General features: G+C 42.9%; 1 protein-coding gene across 1 annotated transcript in view; it reads right to left on the reverse strand.

Moving 5' to 3' along the window:
• UBA6 (ubiquitin like modifier activating enzyme 6) overlaps positions 1–26,303 on the reverse strand; it is a 2,440,735-nt gene that overhangs the window by 677,084 nt on the left and 1,737,348 nt on the right. Inside the window, exon 24 of the mRNA XM_044060993.1 lies at positions 10,461–10,524. Within this exon, the coding sequence (XP_043916928.1) occupies positions 10,461–10,524 (64 nt within the window). The remainder of the gene's footprint in view (positions 1–10,460; positions 10,525–26,303) is intronic.

Raw genomic sequence — 26,303 nt, forward strand, 5'->3', positions numbered from 1 at the left:
GCCAAAAGTTAAAAGTTAGTTAAAAGTCAAGAAAATGTGAAGTGTCAATCTCCATTTAGATAAGAGCCAGCTCAAATGTCCATGCTTGGGGGTAAGGGAAGCAACATTTCTTCCAAACAGGACTAAAGCTAGTAAATTCACCCCCCCCCCCAAAAAAAAAAGTTAAAAGCGTTTACATCCAAATTACCACTGAATCACCCATTTCAAACATGAGTTTTAACCAGCCACAGTATAAGCTAATAATTTTCTCAAAAAGTCCTCTCTAATGCGGTCCTCATGCAGGCACTAAACCTCACAAAGGAAGACTCACATCCTCCTTTTATCTAGTAGCATCCTACAGGTCATAGACGTCATACCTAAAAGACTTAATTCTCAGTCAGTTCTCCACCAACATATCAACCAAGGACAAAAAGCATCTATTACAGGTTCAAAATGCAGTAGAAAAACAATCCCAGAGTTTCCTCATCTACCTTGTCACAGCTGAACCTTCTCATATCAATTTTACAACTAAATTGCCAAATAAACAATAATTTCACTCAGTAAACTTCAACTAATCACTCCTTCATTGAAAAACACGTTAATCATTTTCTGTATACTTCTGTGTGTACATAACACACACATTACGTATAAATAAAAAACAACTTGTGCTCCTGCCCCTCACCAGGCTGAACCCATTTCTCCCCTCCTCACCCTCTCTCCCCTTACTCTCCACTTTCAATATATCTCTCTTACTGATCCTATGTGATTATAGGTATAACATTAAATTTACAATACCAATCAGGCATCTCTGAGACACTACTTTATTGTACATTAAGCTATTTTATCTCTTACACACTACTTCACTGAATGATTTCTTGTTACTAAGTGTAACTGCCAAAATATGCGTTACTAAGTGATCCTGTTAGCTTTCTTACTAACTTGAACTGCAATATGCGTTACTATGTGATTTATTACTATCCTTTCTCTGACTGTTTGACTATTATTTAAAATACTGTTATGCTGTAATTATGTGGAGTTTTTCTCCCTGGGTCTCTGCTGAAAATGGGCAAGTTGCCCAGTTGGACTTCCCTGGTAAACAAATGTTAAATAAATAAAATAAATAAAACTTATCTAGCCAAGCAAGTAAAGCTCAACAACGTATCAGAAATGTTTACAAAGTTTTCATCTTAACACTACCAAGTCTCTAACAACTTTTCTACAATCAGTTGCCATTACTGCATTCCATGTCACCAGTCCACATGTACAACTGAACTTTCTCGGGATTTCTTTCCTTATCATGTATATTCTGTCTGTCCTTCCTGGCCCTACATTAACTATAAATTCTGTAACTGATCAGGCCATCTGTTCACCTGAAACCATTAACATTACTGCATTTAGCTACCTGGTGCAATATAATATTACAAACTCTTTCCAACAACTTTACCAGCTCAACAAACACTTGAACCTCGCCTAGAAAAACATACCTTTAACACTGCTGGACATAAATCTGATATCCCACTTAATTTTTTCTTATAAACTCAAAAAATATAACTTCTCAAAAAATATAACTTTTCTGATAGCTTGATCTGAAAAAAAAAATCATAATGAAATATGGTTCTGCTTCTCTTAATCACACATCCAAATACTGCTATTTGTTCTTTAATCACTGATGAAATTCATCCACTGCAGTTCCTAACCTTTACAAACAGATACATAGATACCCGATACCAGCAAAGGGAAGCAATGAGCTTTTGCTATCTGGATATTATTGATGGGAAAAAAAAGTTCAAATTGCCTTATCAAATAAGATGCAGTCTGCACAGTTTAATCCCTTAACTCCAAGCTGTTTCTCTGAACCTTATAACTCAAGTAGTACAGGAACTGCCAACTGAGTTCCACATCTAACAGCATAACCTGATTCCTCATTACTGCTTTTTGGATGCTATTCAAAGAAGACACTCTCATTCACAGGCTTGTCCAACATTATCATATTCGTCATCCTTCACTCCCTCCTTAAATGTATGCATTATCTATGAGCTTTTAAAATCCCAACACAATGAGCTGCAGTAACTGCCCCTGGCATACACCCAAGCATTGCCATTTCTGAAATGTCTTGAGCTTCTATTTTGCCAGTGCCACTACATTCCATATGATCTTTCTGCTTTACCAAAACTGAGGATATTCTTGAGCTCAAAAATTCTCTTCTAAAAATGGACGTATATTAAATAACTTGCTTTTAACTCAGAGAATCAGCCTCCAAGATAATCAGCCTGCAGCACGGAGTCCTGAATCACTGCAGGACTGTTGCACAGTCTACTTCCTGATACTTTATTTACAACACAGCAGCTTTCTTTGACGTCTTGAGAAACATGTCAGAAATGGATATCCAGAACAGTCTACATTAGTGCTTTCCTAATGGAACAAAGTCTGAGCCATTTCATGCTGTACCCAACACATCCCAGATGCTGCTGTTCCAGCCACAGGGTAACTCAGTCACAGCAGGAAAGAGAAGCCAACTAAGGCATCCATTATAAGGTGCTTTTCCAAAAACCCTTTCATTTTAAGACTGGGGAATTCTGCCAGCCTTTATAGGTTCATAGCTGTTTACTAGGCTAATGACCACAAGGGCCTTTTCAAGCCTAGCCATGCATCCCAAATCTCTGACGAGTTCCGATACCCTTGGTAAGTGTAAGCATAAGCATGGGCCTGGGAGACGAACTATTTACAGGTTATCTCTGTCCATTAGAGACATAGGTACCAAACCAGGGATGAATTTCGGAACCTGATTTATATGGGAGGAACTGAAACTAGGACAGACAAAAATAGATAATTCAGGATCATAAAAGCCCATAGAGGCAGATGAGAACACACCCCTGTCCAATCTGTTCAAAGCACTGGACTCCTTATCTGGCTACAAAGCAGACAAGTACTGTGGTTTCTAGTACCTATGCTGGACCACAGAAATCACAAGAATGTGTTCTACTATGCTTGTTGTGGTTCTTGCTTCACATTCCCCCACAAACGTTACACAAAACATCAAGCTTGCAGGACCAGATGCTGCTCCTTTAGAATGGGGCCACTGGAGAAATAACTCAAGCTTCCTTCTTCAAATAATGGTTACATTTTTTTTGGAGAATGCAAGAGTTACAGACCACACAAAAGGACTTCCAGCAGTTTCCAAAAATTTCCAAAAGAAGCCACCACCTTGAATACTACTTTAGAGAAGGAATAGCTCATTATTTTTGTCTGTCTTAGAGGCAGGAACACTGGTTGACTCTACAACCCTTTCCAAGATAGACTAAAAGTGGAAGGAAAGATATTTTTTTTTTACTGTAAATATCAACTTGGGACAGCCTGCACTAATCCCATACCTCAGACATCAGATAAGCAAAAGAATGAGGCTTGGAAAAGGTACACTTCAATGACAGTAACTCCCATTAGGATAGCTGCCAAACTAAATTCCTAAGAATGCTTCCTGCACTCATAGTAAAACTACTAGATATCAAATAATGCTAGTACATTCAAATTTTCAAAGATGATCTCTGGACCACTAAATGCTGGAGGTCTAATGGATGTCTCTTCCTCTCACCAGAAAGGTAAGAGGAAAATGCTTACCAGACCTCAAATTCAACCACAGATGTTTAGTCTGGGGACTTGAGGATATACTTCTTGTAAGCAGAGAGGAAAGCTGCATGATCAAATGTGGGTGATGTGACATTCCAATCTTAAGACCAAATCCCGGCAAAATCTTTCAGAAGGAAACTTCTCCTGAGTCATGAAAGAATGAATGGCTCAGTGAAATGATGTACCCTGGTCAACCATTACATGGCAATCTTTTCCACTTCTGCAACTATCAATGCCTTTCATAATTCCTGTACATTCTGTCTTTACCTCAGTTGTTGTTTATTCAAATGCAATGTATTTGAACTTGCTGTGAATAGTATTTATGAATACTTTGTTAATGTTCTTACCTCTTCTACTGTTGAAGTGTTAGCATTTTGAATTTTGGGATTACCAGAAAGGTGTTTAGAATAGAGAGGTCCAGGATAGGATGCCAGGAGCTGCCTTTTCTGGGTACCAGGAAAATTCTCGAATAAAAACCTTGTCCTCTTTGTTCTGCTGGGACGGGTTGAATAGCCCTGATACTTAGGGGTGAGAGAACCTGTTGTTGGGCCTCTGCCCACTGATTTGGGGGGGTAGGTCTGGCCAACCGTTTGGGGTTGGTAGGGTGTGGAAGTGGAATCTGTATCCTTCGGAAACTATATTCAAAACCCATTTGCCCTCGGTATTGAGTTCCCAGTTTTTTGCATGCAGGGCGAGCTTTCCTCCTAAGGGAGAAGGCAGTGGAGCTTGGAAGGGTTAAGGTTAAGTCATTGTGCCATTGTTCCGTGGGGGGGGGGGGGTGGCTTACTACTCCCAACTTAGGCCTGAGCGTAGCCTGAGACTGTAACCTAGGTGGTCTGCTGTTCCTGGGTTTGGACTGAGAAGGCCTGGAAGAGACTGGAAAGGACAAATTCTTTGAAAGCCAATGCCTACTAAATCTAGGAGGCTGTACTTGTAGGAAATCTTTAACAGTTTGCATAGATTTAGCTTTTTCCTCCATCTTTTTGACGACTTCTGCTTTGTTGCCAAACAGGCAGTCTTGGTTTAAGGGAGCATCAAGTAATTTAGCTTTAACATGATCTGGCAAGTTTTGCTCCTTAAGCCAAGCATGTCTTCTAAGTACAGAACCAGTGACAGCAGCCCTCTGCAAGATGCTTCTAAAGAGTAAAAATCACAAGTATGTTTACCAACTTGTTCTGCTGAATGCATTAAATCCTGTAATTCTTTGTGTTCAGCACAGTCAGGAATCAAAATAATTTTCTGTTTAAGTAGTCCCATAACATGCTGCTGGTACTTTAACATATGAAACTGGCAATTTAAAGCCCTAATGGCCAAAGTAGCAGAAGTGTATACCTTCTTACCCCAACTGTCCAATGCGCTATAATCTCTATCAGAATGGGTAGGATTTTTGGCAGCAGTAGCCTTAATGCCTTTTGGTCCTTGGGAAATGGTCTCTGGATCCGCAGTAGGATTCTTGAAGAGGAACTTGTGAGAGTCAGGTACTCTGTAATACCTGTCAGGTTTTCTGGGAGCTGGAAATAGTGTGTCTGGGGAAAGGCTAGTTTCCAAGAAAGCATCATCTAGAATGTCCAGAACAGGAGGGATAGCTAAAGGCCTGTGTTGAGGAAGGAGTAAGAATTCCCAAAGCCTCTTTTTGGAGTCAGAGTAATCCTGGCTCTCCCAGCGGAAATGCTCCCTAAGAGTGTGCAAGGTTTCACCAAAAGAAAAATCTTCTGGAGGGGAAGCAGAAGGAATGGAATCCTTTGCATCAGAATCCTCATAGGTAGATAACGGCAAATCCTGGTAATCAGAAGGAACAGAAATATCAGATTCCTGATCAGAAGAATCAGAAGGAAAATCAGTTCTAGGTCTCTTAGAGGGGGAAGGCTGGCTTCCCCTAATTAAGGTAATAAGGTCTTCAGTCATTTTAAGCATTAGTTTTTTAGGCATATGGACCTGTGCACGTGGTTTAGATGTCGGTTTTCTAGGCGTAGTGCGAGATTTAGGCTTGGATGAAGAAGATGGCGTTGGTTTAAAATGCAAGTCTGTAGGCCTGAATACACCCTCAGAAGTCAGTGTCTGCACAGCGGCTCTGGACCCATCCAAGGTAGAGACATCCACAGGTTCCATAGTCGAAGAAGCATCTTGCGGCATACCAGACTCCAAATGGGTCTCAGTAGAGGCCTGCAAATCTGAAGTAGTGGGTATCAGGGGCTGCAAAAGCATCGCACTGAGTACCGGCGGACTGGCAACTAGCTTAACGGAAGCGTCGTCAGCAGTTTTGGACCTATGCAGTCCGTCTCTGTCTTTATCCTTACGATTTTTCGGAAGGTCGGTAGTCGGATGGCTTACCGAGTACCAAAATTATTTGCTGCAAAGATAGCCCAACGATGAATAGTTTGAGGGTTGAACAAGGCACAAAACCGACAGCGAAGGATGTCGTGGTCTGGGCCTAAACAAGGAATGCAGTACGAATGAAAATCTTTATAAAATATTTGCTTTCCACAGCGAAGACAATTGTTAACTTTTACTGACATCGGTTGGAGCAAGAAAAAACACTAACACTACCTTTAATGAAAATGAACTAAGAGTGGCAAGTACATTTAACCCTCCTCAAAATGCTATTTTAAACATATATGAGCAACTGTGTGAAAATGAATTTAGATATGTAATAAATAGCATGAGAGGGAAACATAAATATAACATCTCAGAAGATGAAATAGAATTACTAACACGTCTTAGGAGTCTCCCACTCAGGTTTATGAAGCCAGACAAGGGTGGGGGCCTTGTAGTGATGTACAATGGAGATTATTCTAATATTATGTTAACACTTCTAGAAAAAAACACTTATGAACTATCAAATAAGAATCAACTTAACAAAGCCTTTAACAATATTAAGATGTTCATCAGTGATTTGTATACAGACGGATTAATAGACATTAGTCAAAATCATTATTTAATAATATTGGCACCAAGTATCCCAAAGCTTTTTGGGATTCCTAAACTTCACAAAAATATATTGAACCCACCCTTTAGGGAACTAGTGGAAGCAAGACAGTCGATGACCTATGCATGTGCTAAATTAGTGGACTCAATATTAAAGAATTATGTAAATAAAGAAAAACAAATTCTTAAGGACTCATGGTCCTTTTTGGAAGAGATGCAATCCATGACATTTGATGCTTCACTAAATTTTCTAACAGTTGATGTGAGTGATCTATATTCTTGCATTCCACATGACTTAGGTATAGAGTGGGTAGTAGACTTTATTAGGTCAAAAGGGGCAACCACCAACGAGTGCAATCTAGTTGAACAACTACTAGATATTATTTTGAAATATAACTTTGTTTCTTTTGAAAACAAGTTATATATACAAAAAATAGGAGTAGCAATGGAGTCACCAGTAGGCTCAAGTTTTGCAAACTTAGTAATGGCCTACTGGGAAACAAACCACATTTTTAGTAGTCAATGGAACAATACAATGTTTACATACAAGAGATTTCTGGACGATATATTTATTATTTTAAGAGGTCAGAAAGAACAAGCGGACCAGCTAGTTGATTATTTTAACACAACTTCATTTTTAAAATTTACGAAAAACTATCAAGAAACAACTATTAACTTCTTGGATATTGAATTAAGCAAGAATATAGTAGGTTATGTGGCAAAAATTTATAGGAAAAGCACATATTCGAATACCTTCCTTCACTTTACAAGTGCACACCCTCGCCACCAAAAGAAATCAGTGGTCAAAGGCCAACTGGTGCGAGCGGCGAGGATGATCACACTTGAAGTGGAATTTGAAAAAGAATGCGAACTTTTATACCAGACGTTTCACAGCAGAGGCTACCCTGCTTCATTCTTGGATGAAATATTCCAAGAAGTAATTAGTAAAAGAAGAAAAGGTATATACAGTGCTATTTTGAATAATGGACAAGGAATCCTAACAGTTACAGTAAATAATACAACAGGTTGTAACACTGAGCTAACTTTACAACACTTGGTTAATGTAGAGCAGGGTGTAGATAATAGTGAAAATATTAAAAAGAACTTTACTATTGCATTTACCTTTACATATTGCCCAGAAGCGTTGGATATACGCAGAATTGTGAGAAAATACTGGTATTGCTTGTCACTTGACAAAGATCTTGCTAAAATTTTAAATTTCGGCCCTATTGTGACTTACAGACGAGGAACAAACATGAAAAAACTGTTGGAATCAAAACCTAATGTGAAGAAAAACAATAGGGGCACACATAAATGTGGGGCATGTAGGTACTGCACTTGTATTGAAACATCTGAAATGTTTATAATTAGGAAAGAAAAGTTTTTTGTCAGAGACATCTACAATTGTAATTCAAAGGCAATAGTGTATTTAGCTCAGTGTACACACTGCGCATCATTTTATGTAGGAAAAACAGACAGGCGTTTACGGGATAGGATCTACGAGCATATTTACGCAATTGAAAAGAATAAAAATGAAAACGCCCTAGCAAGTCATTGTACACAAAATGTAGGTCACAGCTTCAAGTTTATGGTAATTAACCAAATTAAAAATAATTTACATAAACTTGATTTTTTGAATGACAACTATTTGAAATTGGAATTAGAAAGAAACGAACTATCCTGGCAACTACGTTTGGGAGCATGCAGAGAACCAGGGCTTAATGAACTTTGCTCAGTTGCATGCATACTAAAAATGAAAAGCCTATTAAGATAAACAGTGAAACTTATTTTATTGGTGATATTTGTAACACTCTATATATTTTATATTAGTCAAGTTATACACATATATATATATATACTACATGTTAACCTGACTAAATTTATTTTAATCTTGATATTTTATTATTATTAAATATTTGATATTTATTAATTAAATGTGATTGATAAAATGTTATAACAATATTTAAGTAAAATATACATAGTTATTATTATTAGAGAATATTTTAACAACCAATAATTAGTTTATGTTACATGTCCACTTGTTTGAGTGTTTACATTGTCGGTTACAGATTAATAACTTTGAAGGAGTATGCAACCTGTTTTATAATTATAGGTACATATCTTGAACAAAAACATGTTTTTAACATAGATACATTTAGGTTAGTTAGCGTTACTGTACTTTAAATACAGATGATTTTTTTATAAGTAGGATTTTAACATTTGTAGGTATAGGGTTGTAACACAAGTTACCTATTTATTAACATCTCATGTTTTTAAATGAATTAACCTTGTTGCATTAAACACGCACATTTAAGGAACACTAATTTGCATGACAGGACAATACAATGACAGTTTGTGTAACTATTATAAATTGTTAGTTATTAGTTACATTGTAGTAAAAACTAGTGTTTTTTAGACCTTGTCGCCTTTAAATCAGCATAATTAGAGCTTTGCGTAATAAACGCTGAATATTTGTAACTACTTCCGTGTATTTAAACTCTAACTGATTCTAGTGCTAGCGTTTTGTCTGAAGAAGTTTGGATATTCATTTGAACGAAAAACGCTTGGCAGCGTTTAACTTTTATCAGCTTGTTTTTTAATTTGGAGTCTTGGACTGTTAATAAAGCGTGTGGATTATACACAAAGGATTTAATTCTCGAGTTTGGTGGTGTCAACATTTGTTTGTCGTTTCAAGAAAAAAAGATACCCAATGGGGTACTTATGTTTTTTGAAGACTTTGGTTCTGAAACTCGAAAACGAAAATTTCAGGAGTCGGCCGACAACACTTGCGAACTGCTACTGCTTCAGGCACCACACGGCAAGAAAGACTGATGTAATGCCGTCGGCTGCATGATGACCTGAAGTCATAGAAGAAGAGACAGCATCAGACGCAGGAATCCAAGACTCTGGTATTTAGGCTGGCTGAGCGCTACCTGCAGGCAGATAACCCAAATGTTATGACTGCAACAGTGAAACATGAAGAATATCAAAAGGACAATGCTAACAAAAAAAGTAATGATGCAAGTAGTCCTAAAATTTAATTACTGGACAGTATGAGTAAACAAGTTCATATAAACAAAATAAAAAAATAGCATAATAAGAGAAAATGAACTGCTCTTACAAAAACACATACCGAGAAGGCTTAAGGCTAGAAGGAGCTTGAAAGGGGCATCCTGCTTCCTCAAACTGCTAAAATATGAAGGACTTGTGCTGTTTCTGGATTGCTAACATTCTGTACTCTAGGAAGCAGAATGTTTGATCACAGCAGGAACACGGGAGCATCCAACAGTTTTGGATCTGGATGACAGTGAGTTTGGGGGGGGCAGATCACTGCAGTTGCAGGAAATATTCAGATGTAAAGAATAATCACACAAAAGAAGCAGCTTGTCAGGCAAAACAAAGCCCAGAACAGTGTGAAGTAAAAGGGAAACACTGGGCAGCTCGATTCACGTCACCACACTAATTCACAGAATACAGCACTGTTCTGGGCTTTATTGTTTTGCCTGACAAGCTGCTTCTTTTGTGTGATTATCAGTTTCATTTTGAAGCCGCTGTGAACTTGGTGCTTTATTGGTTTTGTTCGCAGATGTAAAGAATGTTACACTCAGTGGTAAACATTTATTACGAAGAGTATCTTCAGTTTATTGAAATGTCAGTGAGTGACTTTTTACAATTTAGAGAAGCAATGGTACACATTACTTAGCGATTCAATTTGCTGGTGTTTAATGTGTGGAGAAACTCAAAAATGAGTTTTTTTCACTTAAAATCAGCTAAGTCTTACAGATTTCTTCAGACACAACTAAGGCACAAGACAAGTATAATAAACAGTCACACAAAAACATTACAATTACAAATATATACATTAAAAACTTTAGTACACTGACACAATACTCAATTCTCTACTTTCAAATTAAATATATAAAATGGCTTACAATGGATCATTACAGTCGCAGTGTAGTGGAGAAGGAGGCCTCTTAGGTGACTGCCAAAATAAACCTAGAATTCCAAAGGTGACAAATTTGAACAGGGTTAAGAAAAACAAAACTTCTTAATGAATTAAAGTAATATGATAAACGTTACAGATTAAAGGCTAATACTCACACCTATTACATACACCTTTACCACTTACAAGGACATTCTTACTCTTTCCTTTACTCAGACCTTAAAACAGAAATGTTTTAGGGGGGGTGGAACTGGGTGCATTTAATGAAAGTATTGCTTTCCTGTACCACTTAATAGTAAGGAAATAAATTAAACCAAGTGGAACTCGATTCTGCTAGATCAAGATGAATTTAATCCATGCTTTTACTTCTGCACTGAATACTTCAAACATTTCCAGTTAGCTTGCTTTGCCTCCCTTTCACTCAGTTTAGAAAGCCATTATCTAAACTTGCTAAGTGGCAGCATTGAGAAATTGCCCTGTTGTGTTTTTGTCTGACATACCCAACTAAGTACATTCTATTTTGCAAGCCAGGCAAGGGAAATAGTCTCTCAGATCCTTTCCAGCCATGATGACCTAGGTTGCAAGGCTGAGAGTAAGTATAACAAAAACATTATAGGTGATCAGCACATATGCTTTTGGAAGTGGAAGGAAACCACAGCACCCGAGAAACCCCAAGCAGACAGAGAACACACACAACTCCACAAAACAATGTGTGCAAGTCAAGATTAAACTCCAGATTTTGGAGTTGCGAGGCCAAGATCTGCTCACAAAGACACTAAGTTTTACTCTCACATTTCTTGCAAATACTACTAAATAAAAAGTCAAGCTCTCTATGCTGTCTGTACAAGACTCCCTGCTACAGATGATGCTTATTCTTCTCATATGTGCCATCTATGAGACACAAGATAATGGCTCTACAACGTGGATTATTCCTTCTTACATTTCAATTCAGCATATATACTGTTCTTAAAACTGGTGTTTTGGTGCATGTGTGCCCTGCGCTGCTACTGTCATAATGGTATGGGTCACAGAAAGTGAATATGCCTAGCTCCACATCTGCCAGTTTGCCAGACCTATGAATAAGCTTGCTTCCTGCAAACCAAGAAACATAATGAAGACATAACACCTAAACAGTAACAAGAACATATAAATGAATGACAACTGACCTGCATGTTTTACAGGGAACTCCAGTAGCATAACCATGGTTACTGGATGAAGGTGTCTTCTAACATAAGGGAAAGGGTGAGAGAATATTTCTGGGCACCAAAAAGATTTAACACTGTGGAAAGAGGTAACATCTACAGGATATTCATGAAAAAAGTTTTGAATTTCCAAAATAACAAAGGATGCTAAGCACCTGGAGTCCAGGTCTAAGCAATGATTCTTAATGAAGATATGAACCAAGAAACTAATGGCCACAATATTTGTTTGCAATGGACCCATTTTTAAAGCAAACAGGTGAAAGCAACCATACTCTTGGTGAAGGGATCTTTCAAAGCAACATATACTAATGGGGCAGCTTGCCACCTTATGTTAAAAATATACTTGGCAGCAATCTGCATACAAAGAGTTTGCTTGACAACGGCCAGTCTTTTCATCTTAGAACTGAAGAAAATGAACAACTGTTCTGGCTTCCCATATTTGAGTATATGTTTCAGGTAGGGATGGAGTTGAAAATGCACATCCTGGGTAAAAAGACCCCCCCCCCCAAATACACACCCAGTTTCCACTCAGGCAAACAAAACTGGGAAATAGACTGCTTAAAGAAGGATTCTGACATTACTTTTGTGAGGGAATGTACATTATCCCTAAAAGATACTCAACCCTTTTGAAAGAACAAATATGGTTTCCTGGAAATAAGAGCTTAAAAAAAGAAGTTATGTACTCACCATAACGTTCCATCTGAGTAGGTAACTTCATTTGTCAGCAACCGTCCTGGATCCGAGCCGGCAGCTTACCAAGCTAGAGATCTGAGCTCCTAGCTCCTCCCCTTACCCATAACACCCTGCTACCTCCATCCAGTCCTCACATCAAGTTTGCCCAATTATCAACAATATCCAGACAAACAATACCTGAATATCCTAACCTGATGCAAAACAGAAGTGAACATTCTATCATTCAGGTAATGAAAAACAGGTTAGGGGGAAGGAGTGGGGGTCGGTTGCTGACAAATGAAGTTACCTACTCAGATGGAACGCTATGGTGAGTACATAACTTATTTATCTGAAGCAGTTAACTTCATTTGATCAGCAACCTGTGGGACAGAGTCCCAAGCTACCAAAAAACTTGGGAGGTCCTCAAGGAAGAATATTCTGGAGCACTGCGGAGCCAAAGGCTGCCCTCCCTCTGGATATCAGATCTAGTTTATAGTGCGAAATGAAAGTATGAGAAAGAGTCCAAGTGGCCGCCGAACAAATGTCATCCAAGGGAACTCTTGACCAAAATGCGGCAGAGGTAGCCATAGAACGGGTAGAGTGAGCATGAACACTCAAGGCCTCCGGCTGACCAGAAATTTTGTACGTAAGCAAGATGCAGTGGGATATCCATCTGGCTAGAGTTACCTTTGTAACTGGTTTACCCAAGAATGGCTCAGCAAACAAAATGAAAAGCTGCTCCGACTTGCGAGAGGCAGCCGTCCTGTGCAAGTAAAAGCGCAATTGTCTATGCACATGTAACGAATGCAGTCTGTACTCCCCTTTGTTCTAATAGTTGGGAAAGAAAACTTGCAAATTAATGGATTGGTTGATATTAGCCTCAGAAGCCACTTTAGGTAAGAAGGAAGGATTAGTCCTGAGAGATACCCTGTTCTTATGGAAGACCAGATACGGGGGTTTTGTACAAAGGGCCTGAAGTTCAGACACCCTTCTAGATGAGGTAATAGCAATTAAAAAAAGCAGTTTTCCAAGATAAGAACTTTAAGTCAACAGAAGCTTCAGGCTCAAAAGGTGGACCAGTTAGAGCCTGAAGAACTAAGGTTAGGTCCCATGAAGGAACCGCATTCTTGACAGGAGGTCTTAAAAGAAAGGTACCTTTTAAGAAAGTCTTACAGATCTTGGTGGAAGCCAAGGTCCCAAGATTGTCCCCGACGTGGAAATGGGAAATAGCCACCATCTGAACCTTCATGGTAGAAGAACTGGCCCCTTGATGGAAAATGTGAGATAGAAATTCAAGTACTGCTGGAATGGGAGCCGTAAAAGGGTCCAAATCCCCATGTTGGGCCCAGATGGAAAAACTTTTCCATTTACTGTTGTAGACCCTTCCTGGTAGAAGGCTTATACGTCACCACTAGGATGGATTTAACAGGAGACGAGATACCGGGAGTCCTAGCCACTAATGGAACTGGATCAACCAAGCTGTGAGCTTGAGGTCTTCCAGATTCGGAGTTTCCAATCCCAAAGGATGAGAAATCAGATCCGGAATGGGATCCAAGATCCAAGGGGGAGCTATGAGGTGAGACCGTACATACGGGAACCAGGTTTGACGAGGCCAGAATGGGGCTATGAGGATCAGCTTGCTCTCCAACCGACGAGCTTTCTGCAGGAATTTTGTCATTAACGGGAGAGGAGGATAAGCATAAAGACCAGATGGCAAAGCATGAACTAGAGCGTCTCTGGGGCTCTCCCCCGGCGGGGGAATTAGAGCGAAAAACTCGCTGCACTGTGCGTTCGAAGGCGATGTGAAGAGATCGCAGCAAGATTGACCACATCTGAGGAAGATGTGTTTCACTACCAAGAGGTTCAGAGACCACTCATAAGGCGAGAGGATAGTTCGACTCAGCTTGTCCACTAGAATGTTGGACCGACCCGGAATGTGCGTTGCTAGCAGAAAACGGTTGGTGGATATCACCCACTCCCAAACTCTCATGGCCTCTCAACAGAGGGTAAGCCTTGTCCCCCCCTGTTTGTTGATGTACCAGACCACTGACATGTTGTCTGTCTGAATTGCAATAGTCCCCGGAGGAAGAAGGGCATAGAGAGCCTGCAACACTAGAAGCACCGCCCTCATCTCCAGAACACTGATATGCATAATGGTCTCTATTGGAGTCCACATGCCTTGGACAGTTCTGCCCATGCAATGCCCCCCCACCCACCCCAGGCGAGAAGCGTCCGTGGTCACCGTGGCTTGGGGTTGAGGCATCAGAAACGGTTGCCCTTCTCGAAGCTCTCGGGAATGGAGCCACCAAAGTAGGGAGTCCCTGCAAACTCTGCTGAGGGGAATCGGGGAGTCCAACAGATGTCGAAGGATGGACCACTGGACCTGTAGGGTCCATTGAAGAACCCTCATGTTCAAGCAACCTAGTGGTGAAAGGTTGATAGCAGCTGCCATGGACCCTAGGGCTCTCAGGAGTAATTCCGCTGGTGGGGCTGGAGATTGTAAAGTGCTAATACATGGAGATTTAAGGTGTGGAGTCTGTCTGCTGTCAAAAAGGCCTTGGACTGAAGTGCGTCTATTCTGGCCCCTATGAAATCCAGGACCCGAACAGGGTGAAGGGATGATTTTTTTGTAATTTATGGTGATCTCCAACTTCCGAGCCAAGAGTAGGAAGCAATCCCTGGCCGAGCATAGTAGATGCCTGGCGGGGGCGGCGAGGAGCCAGTCGTCCAGGTACGGAAAGATCTGTATTCCCTGTAGTCTCAGGTGGGCCGCTACAACTGCCATGACCTTGGTGAACACCCTGGGAGCTGTGGTGATGCCAAAAGGGAGGACCCTGAACTGATAATGACTGGCCCCCAGTCGAAAGCGGAGAAACCTCCTGGATCGCCTGTCCATGAGAATGTGGTAGTCCGCATCCTTGAGGTCTATGGAGCACATCCAGTCGTTCTCCTGCAGGAGGGGGAGAATAGACTGAAGAGTGACCATCCGGAATTTCACCTTGGCAATGAACAGGTTCAAAGTTGACAGGTCGAGAATTGGTCTCAAGTCCCCCATTTTTTTTTTTGGCACCAAAAAGAAAGTACAGTTTTGTACCTACCATAAATGTAGATGTCCGATAGGTATGCATCTGCAGTCATCACATATGGGTTGTCCTGCCTCAGGCAGCCCTTCGGTCGGCCGGATTCCAAAGTCTGGGTCTGGCGTCGGCTGATGTCGCCCCTTCCCCGACGTCACAACGCCTGGGGTATAAAAGCGTCAGCCGACGCCATCTTCCTCAGTTTTTCTTGCCCCAGATGCCAGGTGCCCTCTAGGAAGGCTAAATTTGGAAAAATGCAATAAAAAATCCAAACATTTGCAAAAATATATAAATATATATATATATATATATAAAAACAAATACACCATAATAGATCCCCCAGCTAGCTAATAGAGAGGTAAGCACCCTAGGAATACCACAGAGGGGAAGGAGGGAGGGTAAACCTGACTGCAGATGCATACCTATCGGACATCTACATTTATGGTAGGTACAAAACTGTACTATGTCCTTCAAGGATGCATCTGCAGTCATCACATATGGGTAGAATACCATAGCCAATCTGGGGGTGGAGGTACTAGGAAAAGGATGGTGTAGCTAAGATACCCTGCAGGACAGCCGTAGCAAAGCCTGCTCTGGATCTGGAATATAAAGGTAAATTGTAATGCTTGGCAAATGTATGCACGGAGCTCCATGTGGCAGCTTCCAAAATGTCTTTTGTAGCCACCCCTCTTAAGAAGGCTGTGGAGGTGGCTGTGGCTCTCGTAGAATGAGGTCTAATGTTAGCTGGTACAGTCTTTCCATGAAATGAACAACAAAAGCGGATGCAATTTCCTATCCATTTTGAAATTGTCTGTTTGGAAATTGCTTTTCCTTGAGTACCAGCAGCATATGCTACCAGCAGCTGGTCAGTTTTTCTGAAACCTTTAGTTCTGTCGAAGTAGTAGCGCAACTGTCTGTGAATGTCCAGGGTGTGCAGCAGTTTCTCCCCTTTTGTGGATTTGGGAAGAAGGTAGACAAGTGAATGGCTTGATTCAATGAAACCCTGGATACCACCTTTGGCATAAAAGTAGGATTAGTTCTTAATGAAACTCTATCCTGATGGAAAATAATAAATGGCTGAACTGCCATCAGGGCCTGCAATTCCGAAACCCTTCTTGCTGAGGTTATTGCCAGAAGGAAAGCAGTCTTCCATGAGAGGTACTGTAGGTCTGCAGATGCTGCTGGTTCAAATGGAGGCAGTGTTAGTTTTTCCAACACGTAGTTAAGGTCCCAAGCAGGTAGAGGTGGTTTCCTAGGAGGTTTGATGTTTTTGATTCCTCTTAGAAACTGTCTTAGGAGAGGATGAGAAAAGACAGGAGGATCAGTATTGCACTCTGCTGAAAATGCTGAAGCATGAATCTTAATAGAAGAGTAAGACAGTCCATTGTGGAACATTTCTGCCAAATATTCCAGGATATGTGCCATGTTCATCATTGTCGCATCTAGGCCCTTTGTGGTGTTCCAGATGAGAAATCTTTTCCATTTTGCTGAATATGCCTTCCTTGTGGAAGGGCGGCGAGCTTCCAGAATGATATTCTTCACTCTCTCTGATAGCTTATCCTGAGGAGGAGTCGAGGTATTCTCCACGCTGTTAGTTGCAATGTTTTCAGGTTGGAATGTAGAGTTTTGTATCTGTGCTGTGTCAGTAGAAGTGGCCATAGAGGTAGAGGCCATGGCTTCAAACGTGACATGCTCCTTAGCAGTGGGTACCAGTGCTGTCTTGGCCAGTCCGGAGCTATCAGGATCACTTTTGGCTGCTCTGCCCTGATCTTCATTAACACCTTGGTCATTAATGGAATAGGAGGAAATGCATACACTGTCAGATTTCTCCAGCTGAAAGAGAGGGCGTCCACTTTCCACGCTTGTGGGTGGTATGTCCTTGAGCAGAATTTCTTTAGTTGATGATCGTGGGGGGATGCAAATAGATCTACGTCCGGGCTCCCCCAAGACTGTGTTATCTGCTGGAAAATGTCTGGGTGCAGCATCCATTCGTGTGCATCCATGATATTTCTGCTTAAGCTGTCCGCCAGTGTATTGTCTTTCCCTGGCACAAACTGAGCTTGTAGCTATATATTGAGTTTCAAGGAAAGATCCCATAGATTCATTGCCAGTCTGCACAGAGGGTAAGAATGGGTACCTCCTTGCTTGTTTATGTACCACATAACTGTGGTGTTGTCTGTCCTTATTAGTAGATGGCCTTGATGGAGAAAGAGTTTGAAGGCCTCGATTGCATGTATCACTGCTAGCATTTCTTTTTGATTTATGTGCATGCGTAGCTCCTTTCGTGACCACTTTCCTTGGATACCTCTGCCCTCCATGTGTGCTCCCCAACCTAGGTCTGAAGCGTCTGTTGTAATAGTTTGGGAGGTTTTTGGCTTTGTGAAGGGCAGCCCTCTGTTGGACTGGCTGGCCTGAGCCCACCACAGAAATTCCTTGTGAAGGCATGGAATGAGTGGGATTAAAGTTTCCAAACTATGACTATGCTGAGTCCATAAACTCCTTAGGTACCACTGTAGCTTTCTCATATGTAGCCTTGCTTGTGGAATCAATAGAATGCAGGATGCCATGTAACCCAGGGCCTGCAGGATTTTCCTTGCAGTCAGCTGAGTTTGTCTTGTCAGATTCTTGAAGTAATCCGGTAGTTGACTTTGTTTTTCTTCTGTGAGATAAGCCATTTGGGTGGTTGTATCTAGATCCGCACCCAGAAAGGTTATTCTTTGGGATGGAACAAGTCTTGATTTGTGCATGTTGACTGTATATCCCAAGGCCTGTAGAAGATTGATGGCATAATTTAAGTCCTTTATCAAAGTTTGTTGGTTGTCCGCTTGTATAAGGCAGTCGTCCAGATATGGGTAGATTTGAATCCCCTGGAGTCTGCAGTGTGCTATTACTGATGCCAGGCATTTCCTGAATACTCTGGGCGCAGTAGATAAGCCAAAGGGCAATGCTGAGAATTGATAATGCTCTGACCCTGCAAGAAATCTGAGGTATCTTCTGCAACTTTCTCTGATAGGGACATGCAGGTATGCCTCCTTGAGGTCTAGAGTAACCAGCCAAGACCGCTTGCCCAGCATGGGAAGGAGTTGCTGTAGAGTCAGCATTTTGAATTTTGGCACAATGAGATAAGTATTCAGTACGGACAAGTCGAGAATTGGTCTCCATTGATGCTCTTTTCTTGGAACAAGGAATAGTCTGGAGTAAAATCCTTGGCCTTGTTCTTAAATAGGAACTTTTTCTATGGCTTTCATTTGTAGTAAGTTTGAGATTTGTTTCAAAGCCTCTGTCCTTTGATTTGGTGGCAGACCTGGTATGCCTTTTCTTTTTGGCAATGTGTGGAAATGGAACCTGTATCCGTTGTCTATTATTTGGAGTGTCCATTTGTCTCTTGTAATGCTGTGCCAATTTCTTGAGAATAAAGAAAGCTTTCCGCCCAAAGGTGCTTCTAATTGAGCCCTGGTTGGCGGAGTCAAAGCAAAGTCATTGAGTTTGTCCTTGTGCAGCAGTTGCAGATCCTGAACTGCCTGTCTGGATTGGAGGTTGCCATTGACGGCCTCTGTAGGAGCCCCTAGCTTGGCCTCTACCTCTGGCACGCCTGTTCCTGCCCCTTTGAAATCTTTCTGTGTCCGGAAAGGACCAATTCTTGGAAGGCCAGTTTCTGCTGAATCTAGGCGGTTGGACTTGAAGAAAATCCTTAACTGTTTGTACAGATTTTGCCTTTTCCTCAAATTTCTTTAGGACGTCTTGAGCAGTGGAACCAAATAACTTTTGCTTTTCCAGAGGAGCATCCAAAAGCTTTGCTTTAACATGTTCTGGCAGAGATTGTTCCTTCAGCCAAGCATGCCTGCGTATAACAACACCTGTCATTGCTGACCTACATGAAGCTTCCAATGCATCATAACCACACTGCAAGAAATGGTTGCTAACCTGCTGGGAGTTATGTACCAGATCCTGAAGGGATTTACGGTCAAGGGGTTCAGAAGAAGACAATTTCTTATGCATTTCTTCTAACAAATACTCTTGATACTGTATCATGTGAAACTGACAATTTAATGCCCTCATAGCAAGAGTGGCAGAAGTATACACTTTTTTACCCCATCTCTAATGCCCTGGACTCCTTTGCAGAGGGAGTGGGTTCTTAGTAGTAACAGCTGCAACCCCTTTAGGGCCCTGTGAAATAGTTTCAGGGTCAGCAGAGTGGGCCTTATAAAGAAAATTGTGTGTCCGGGACCCTGTAATACCTATCAGGCTTAACAGGGGCCGGAGGCAGAGTGTCAGGGGTCATACTAGAGTCAAAATATACATCATCAATCACATTTAAAACAGGAGGAATAGCCAAAGGTCTATGCTGAGGTAAATGAAGAAAAGTTCTTAGTCTTTTCCTAGAATCAGAATATTCCTGGCCCTGCCATTTGAAATGCTCTCTCATAGTGTGAAGGGTCTCCCCAAAGGAAAGCTCTTCAGGAGGGGAGGCTGAGGGAATAAATTCCTCTGCATCCGAATCCTCGTAGGCCGAATAAGCCTCCTCCTGGTAGTCTGAGTGATCTGAGCCAACAGAGGCTTCCTCTGAGGAAAGGGGATCAGGGGGATCCATCCTGGGCCTTTTGTCTAGAGGGGGTTGGGAGCCCCTGTCCGGATGAGGCTGAGAGCCCCTAATTAAGGAGATCAGGTCCTCTGCTAAAGTTAAAATCTGTGAAGTAGAAGAAGGTCCCTGAGGAATAACTCTGGGAGGCATGGCTTTAGTGTGCTTTGCAGCTTTAGCCCTGGTGAAGGCCTTAATAGACATGGATACAGGAGGCCTGGCTGCACCACGTGCTGGTGTAGCTTTGTCTAAAGGTATGGTGTCGGAAGATTCCAATACACCAGTTTCGGAAGGCAATTCTGTAACCGACTCGGTAGGAGCCTCCGGGGCCGAGGCTGTCGGTTGTATTATTTGAGGGTTCGGAAGTTCCAAGGACTCGGTATCAGCCGAGACCGGGACACTCGCGGTAGGCCTAGCCACGGTTTCAGCCGAAACCACGGCCTGCGCGTGTCGGTCCTTGTCTTTCCGTTTCTTAATTAAATGTGATGTCGGGGTTTCCAACGGCATTTTGTAAGCAAAACTATCCCCAAAAAACTCTTCTTCGAACTCCGACCGACGTCTAAGAGTGCGTCGGTTGAAGGAAGCGCAGGCTGAGCAGGCCGAGACGTCGTGGTCTGGGCCTAAGCTAGGAAGACAATAAGAGTGGAAATCCTTATGAGGTATTTGTTTCCCACAAGTTAAACAATTATTAACTTTTTCTGACATCGGCTGAGGCAAGAAAGAGTCCCCAACGGGGTACTTAGCTTTTGAAGTCTTCGGATAGCGAAATTACAGGAGCTGGCCGACCGGCACTTGCGAACTACTTCTTATTCGGGCACCACGCGGCAAGAAAGACCGAGGAAGATGGCATCGGCTGACGCTTTTATACCCCAGGCGTTGTGACGTCGGGGAAGGGGCGACATCAGCCAACGCCAGACCCAGACTTTGGAATCCGGCCGACCGAAGGGCTGCCTGAGGCAGGACAACCCATATGTGATGACTGCAGATGCATCCTTGAAGGACATCCTGGAGTAATTGCCCGACCCGGACTGTCCTGGGGGGACACGGATGGCCTTTATTCTTAGTAACTCCTTTATTTCTGAAGCCACCACCTCCCTCTGACTGGGTGGAAGATCAGAGAGGCGCCTCAACCGAGGGGGAGGATTTATGAAGGGGATAGAGTAACCTCTGGATATTATTCGGAGCACCCAGCGATCTGTAGGGATGGACTCCCAATGTGCTAGATGTTCCGAGAAATGCCCCCGACTGCCTCCAGAGAGGAGCAGTTGGGCAACTCCTTAGGGTTGCTGCGCGGGTCGGTCGGAGAAAGGTTCCCTCGACCTGAAATTCTTCGGCCCCCCTCTGCCTCTGGGCTGGCGTCCACCTTGTCCTCCCCTGCCTCTGAAGGACGAAGGGTCCAGAGCGGGATGGTACTGCGGAGACTTCCGGAACCACATCTTCTTTTGTACTCTCTGGTTCCTGGAAAAGGACCTTGGTAGAGCCGAGAAGTGGATTCCAACGGCAGACAGCGTCTTCCCATCTTTCTCGCTCTGGAGCAGCGTATCGCGGACGGTCTTGCCAAACAGTCTAGAGCCGTCAAAGGGAGTGTTCACGAAGGACGCCTTGAAGGGTTCCGCAAAGTCGGAGCCAGGCACGACGCCATAAGGCGATACCTGCTCTGCTGGCTCTAGCCACCCCCTCCATGGCATGGGAGAGAAGCCGCATATAAGTGTTGGATATCGATTTTAGAGTGGCCATGTGAGCCAAGAAAGTTTGTTTGTCCTTGGCTGCTATGGACTCCGGGGGAGACCCAGCGTACTCTTTTATAAGATCCCGCTGAAGCCTAATCACGTGTGCCAAGTAATTCAGCACCCTTATGGAAAAGGTGGCTGAAGCAAACATCCGCTTTCCGATGAGATCCATCGTCAGAGACTCCTTGTCGGGAGGATGAACCGAAGAACTTTCCTGCGCTAGTTCCTTCTTGGTGGCAGCCGCCACCACCATGGCATCTACCGGGGAACCTTTACTCCACGCTGGCTTGTCTCTGTGTGTGTGTGTGGGGGGGGGGGGGGGGGGCTAAGGATTTTGTCTGGTTTCCTAGGGATTGGCTCCATAGTGTCCGGCTCCTTCCAAGCCCTGGTAGTAATTAGGTCTACCAGGGGGTTGACCAGAGGGGACACCCAAGAGGTAGACGGGCCTGCGTCAAACGCCTCCAGAAAAGTACAGTTTTGTACCTACCATAAATGTAGATGTCCGATAGACATGCAACTGCAGTCATAACATGTGGGTTGTCCTGCCTCAGGCAGCCCTCAGTCGGCCGGATTCCAAAGTCTGGGTCCGACGTCGGCTGATGTCGCATTTCTCTCCGACGTCAGAGCGGCTGGAGTACATAAGCATCAGCCGACGCCATTTTCTTCAGTGTTTCTTGCCCCAGATGCCAGGTGCCCTCCAAGGAAGGCTGTAATCAAATTGGAAGACAAAAACAGGATTCCAAACAAGTAAATGAGCAATAAAACAAATACACCATAACAGATATCCCCAGCTAAGAGCAACAGGGATAGGAGTGGATCCTAGGCATAGAGGGGTATGGAGGGAGGGAAAATCCGACTGCAGTTGCATGTCTATCGGACATCTACATTTATGGTAGGTACAAAACTGTACTATGTCCTTCAAGAATGCAACTGCAGTCATAACATGTGGGTAGAATACCATAGCTTAGCTTAGCTGGGGGAGGAGGAATGCTCTAGGAAACAGATGGTGTGGCAATCAAACCCTGCAGGACTGCCGAAGCAAAGCCTGCTCTGGATCTGGAGTATAGAGGGAGATTGTAGTGTTTGGAGAATGTATGCACGGAGCTCCATGTAGCAGCTTCTAGAATGTCCTTGGTAGGCACCCCTCTTAAGAATGCTGTAGAGGTGGCTGTAGCTCTGGTGGAATGTGGTCTGACATTAGCTGGAACAGTCTTTCCATGAAAGGAATAACAGAATCTGATGCAATGTCCAATCCATTTAGAAATAGTCTGTTTTGAAATTGCTTTTCCTTGGACTGCAGGGGCGAAAGCTACAAAAAGTTGTTCAGACTTCCTATTGGCCTTTGTTCTGTCCAGGTAGTATCGAAGTTGTCTGTGAATGTCCAAGGTATGCAACAGTCTTTCCCCCTTATTCTCAGGATTGGGGAAGAAAGCAGGCAGATGAATGGCTTGATTTAAAGAAACCCTAGAAACCACCTTTGGCATAAAAGTAGGGTTGGTCCTTAATGAAACCCTGTCTCTATGAAAAATGATAAAGGGTGGTATTGCCATTAGGGCCTGTACCTCTGAAACCCTTCTTGCTGAGGTAATTGCCAACAGAAAAACTGTCTTCCATGAGAGAAATTGCAAGTCAACTGAAGCTGCTGGCTCAAATGGAGGTAAAGTCAGTTTTTCTAAGACAAAATTGAGGTCACAGGCTGGCACTGGGGCCTTTTTTGGCGGCTTAATGTTCTTGATTCCCCTGAGGAATTGCCTTAGTAAGGGGTGAGAAAAAACAGGAGGATCAGTGTTGTATCTAGCTGAAATAGCAGATGCATGTATCTTTATGGAAGAATATGAGAGGCCGTTCTTTAACATATCTGCCAAATATTCCAAGATGAGTGGGATGTTCAACAATGATGCATCATGTCCCTTGCTGGTATTCCAATTGCTGAATCTTTTCCACTTTGCTAAGTAAACCTTTCTGGTGGATGGTCTTCGAGCCTCTGTTAGTATCCGCTGAACTTCCTTGGAGAGAGATAAGCTGAAGTTATTTATGGGATCTCCCAGGCTGTTAGCTGCAGTGTCAGAAGATTTGGATGCAGTGTTTCGAAATTGTGTTGAGTCAAAAGTATAGGCCACTGGGGGAGGGCCCACCTCCTCGTGTGGCATATGCTCCGTAGTAGTGGGTACCAGTGTTGTCTTGGCCAGTCCGGAGCTATTATGATTCCCTTGGGCTTCTCTGCTTTGATCTTTAGTAATACTGAGGTCATCAGTGGCAGAGGTGGGAATGCATAGATTGCTAGGGAGTTCCAGTTGAATGAGAGGGCATCTATTTTCCAAGCTTTTGGATGGTATGTCCTTGTGCAAAATTTTGGTAGAAGATGGTTGAGGTGAGAGGCAAATAGGTCCACTTCTGGCTTACCCCATGTCGAAGTGAGTTGTCTGAAGGCCTTCGGATGTAACCTCCACTCGTGAGGATCTGTGAAATTCCTGCTTAGGCTGTCCGCCAACACATTGTCTTTTCCTGGAACAAACTGGGATTGTAACTGGATGTTTAGGCTCAGTGATTTCTCCCAAAGCTGCACTGTCAGTCTGCAAAGGGGGTAAGAGTGGGTGCCCCCTGCTTGTTTATGTACCACATCACAGTGGTGTTGTCTGTCCGTATCATTAAATGGCCTTGCTGGAGTTGGTGTTGAAAAGCCTCGATGGCATGCATTACTGCCAGCATTTCCTTTCGGTTTATATGCAGATGTGTTTTCTTTGGAGACCATTGTCCTTGTATACACCTGCCTTCCATGTGCGCCCCCCCCCATCCAAGGTCTGAGGCGTCTGTAGTCATGGTCTGTGTTATCTGTGGTTTTTTGAATGACATACCTGTGTTTGCCTGGCTCACCGAGGCCCACCATAGGAATTCCTTTTGTAGGCATGGAATGAGTGGTATGATTGTCTCGAAGTTGTTGCTGTGTTGAGACCAAATGCTTTTTAGGTACCATTGAAGCTTTCTCATGTGTAGTCTTGCTAAAGGAACCAGGAGAATGCAGGATGCCATGTAGCCCAGGGCCTGTAGGAATCTCCTTGCAGTCATCTGGGTGAGTTTTGCTAAACCTTTGAAGTAATGAGTTAACTTCTCTTGCTTGTCTTCTGTCAGGTAAGCCATCTGAGAAGCTGTGTCTAGTTTGGCTCCTAAGAAGATTATTTGCTGGGATGGCTGCAGTCTTGACTTTTGGAAGTTGACTGTGTATCCCAGAGCTTGAAGTAATCGTATGACATAATCCAGGTTTTTTGTCAACATCAATTTGTCGTCCGCTTGTATGAGGCAGTCGTCCAGGTACGGGTAAATTTGTATACGCTGGAGCCTGCAATGAGCAATTACTGAAGCCAGGCATTTTGTAAATACTCTGGGCGCAGTAGATTAGCCAAATGGCAATGCTGAGAATTGATAATGCTCTGGCCCTGCAAGAAATCTGAGGTATCTTCTGCAGCTGTGTCTGATAGGGACATGCAGGTATGCCTCCTTGAGGTCCAGAGTAATCAGCCACGACCCCTTGCCCAGCATGGGAAGGAGTTGCTGTAGAGTCAGCATTTTGAACTCTGGTACTATGAGAAAGGTGTTTAATGCGGACAAGTCCAGTATTGGTCTCCATTGAGATTCTTTTCTTGGAACAAGGAACAGTCTTGAGTAAAACCCCTGGTCTTGTTCTTGTTGTGGAACTCTTTCTATTGCTTTCATTCGAGTTAGCAGAGTGATTTGCTTGATAGCCTCTGCCCTCTGATTTTGTGGTAGGTTTGGCATGCCTTGTTTTCTTGGTAAGGTATGAAAATGAAACCTGTACCCTCGGTCTATAATGTCCAAAATCCATTTGTCCTTTGTCAGTCTGTGCCAGTTTTCTGCAAACAGAGCTAATTTCCCGCCCAAGGGAGCTTCTAGTTGTTCCCTGGTAGGCGGTAGTAGAGGAAAGTCACTGAGATTGTGGTTGTGGGGCAGGTGAAACCCCTCGCCACTTCTTTGGTTTCCTGGCTGCCATTGTCGCCCCTGTAAGGGCCTCTGTATTGGCCTCTTCCTCGCCACGTCTGTTCTTACCCTTTGAAACTTTTCTGGATTAGGAAAGGACCAGTTTTTGAAGGCCAATTCCTACTGAATCTGGGGTTGAACCTGGAGGAAATCTTTCACAGTCTGAACTGATTTTGCTTTTTCTTCGATGGTCTTTAACACATCCTTAGCATTTGCACCAAAAAGCTTGTTCTTTTCCAAGGGTGCATCCAGAAGTTTTGCTTTTACATGATCTGGTAGAGGTTGATCTTTTAACCAAGCATGTCTACGAATGACTGCCCCTGTCATAGCTGCCCTACATGAAGCTTCCAGTGCATCATATCCACACTGCAGGAAGTGATTGCTTACTTGCTGAGTGTTATGTACAGCTTCCTGCAAAGTTTTCCTGTCTAAAGGATCAGGAGTGGCTAATGTTTTTTGTAAATCTTCTAACAGATAATCCTGATATTGTAACATATGAAAAGGCAATTTAAAGCTCTCATAGATAAGGTAGTGGATGTGTAAACCTTTTGGCCCATCTCTAATGACCTAGCTTCCTGA

This window comes from Protopterus annectens, chromosome 2.part0 (assembly GCF_019279795.1).
Source record: "Protopterus annectens isolate FY-2018-M chromosome 2.part0, PAN1.0, whole genome shotgun sequence".
Taxonomy (NCBI): Eukaryota; Metazoa; Chordata; order Ceratodontiformes; family Protopteridae; genus Protopterus; species Protopterus annectens.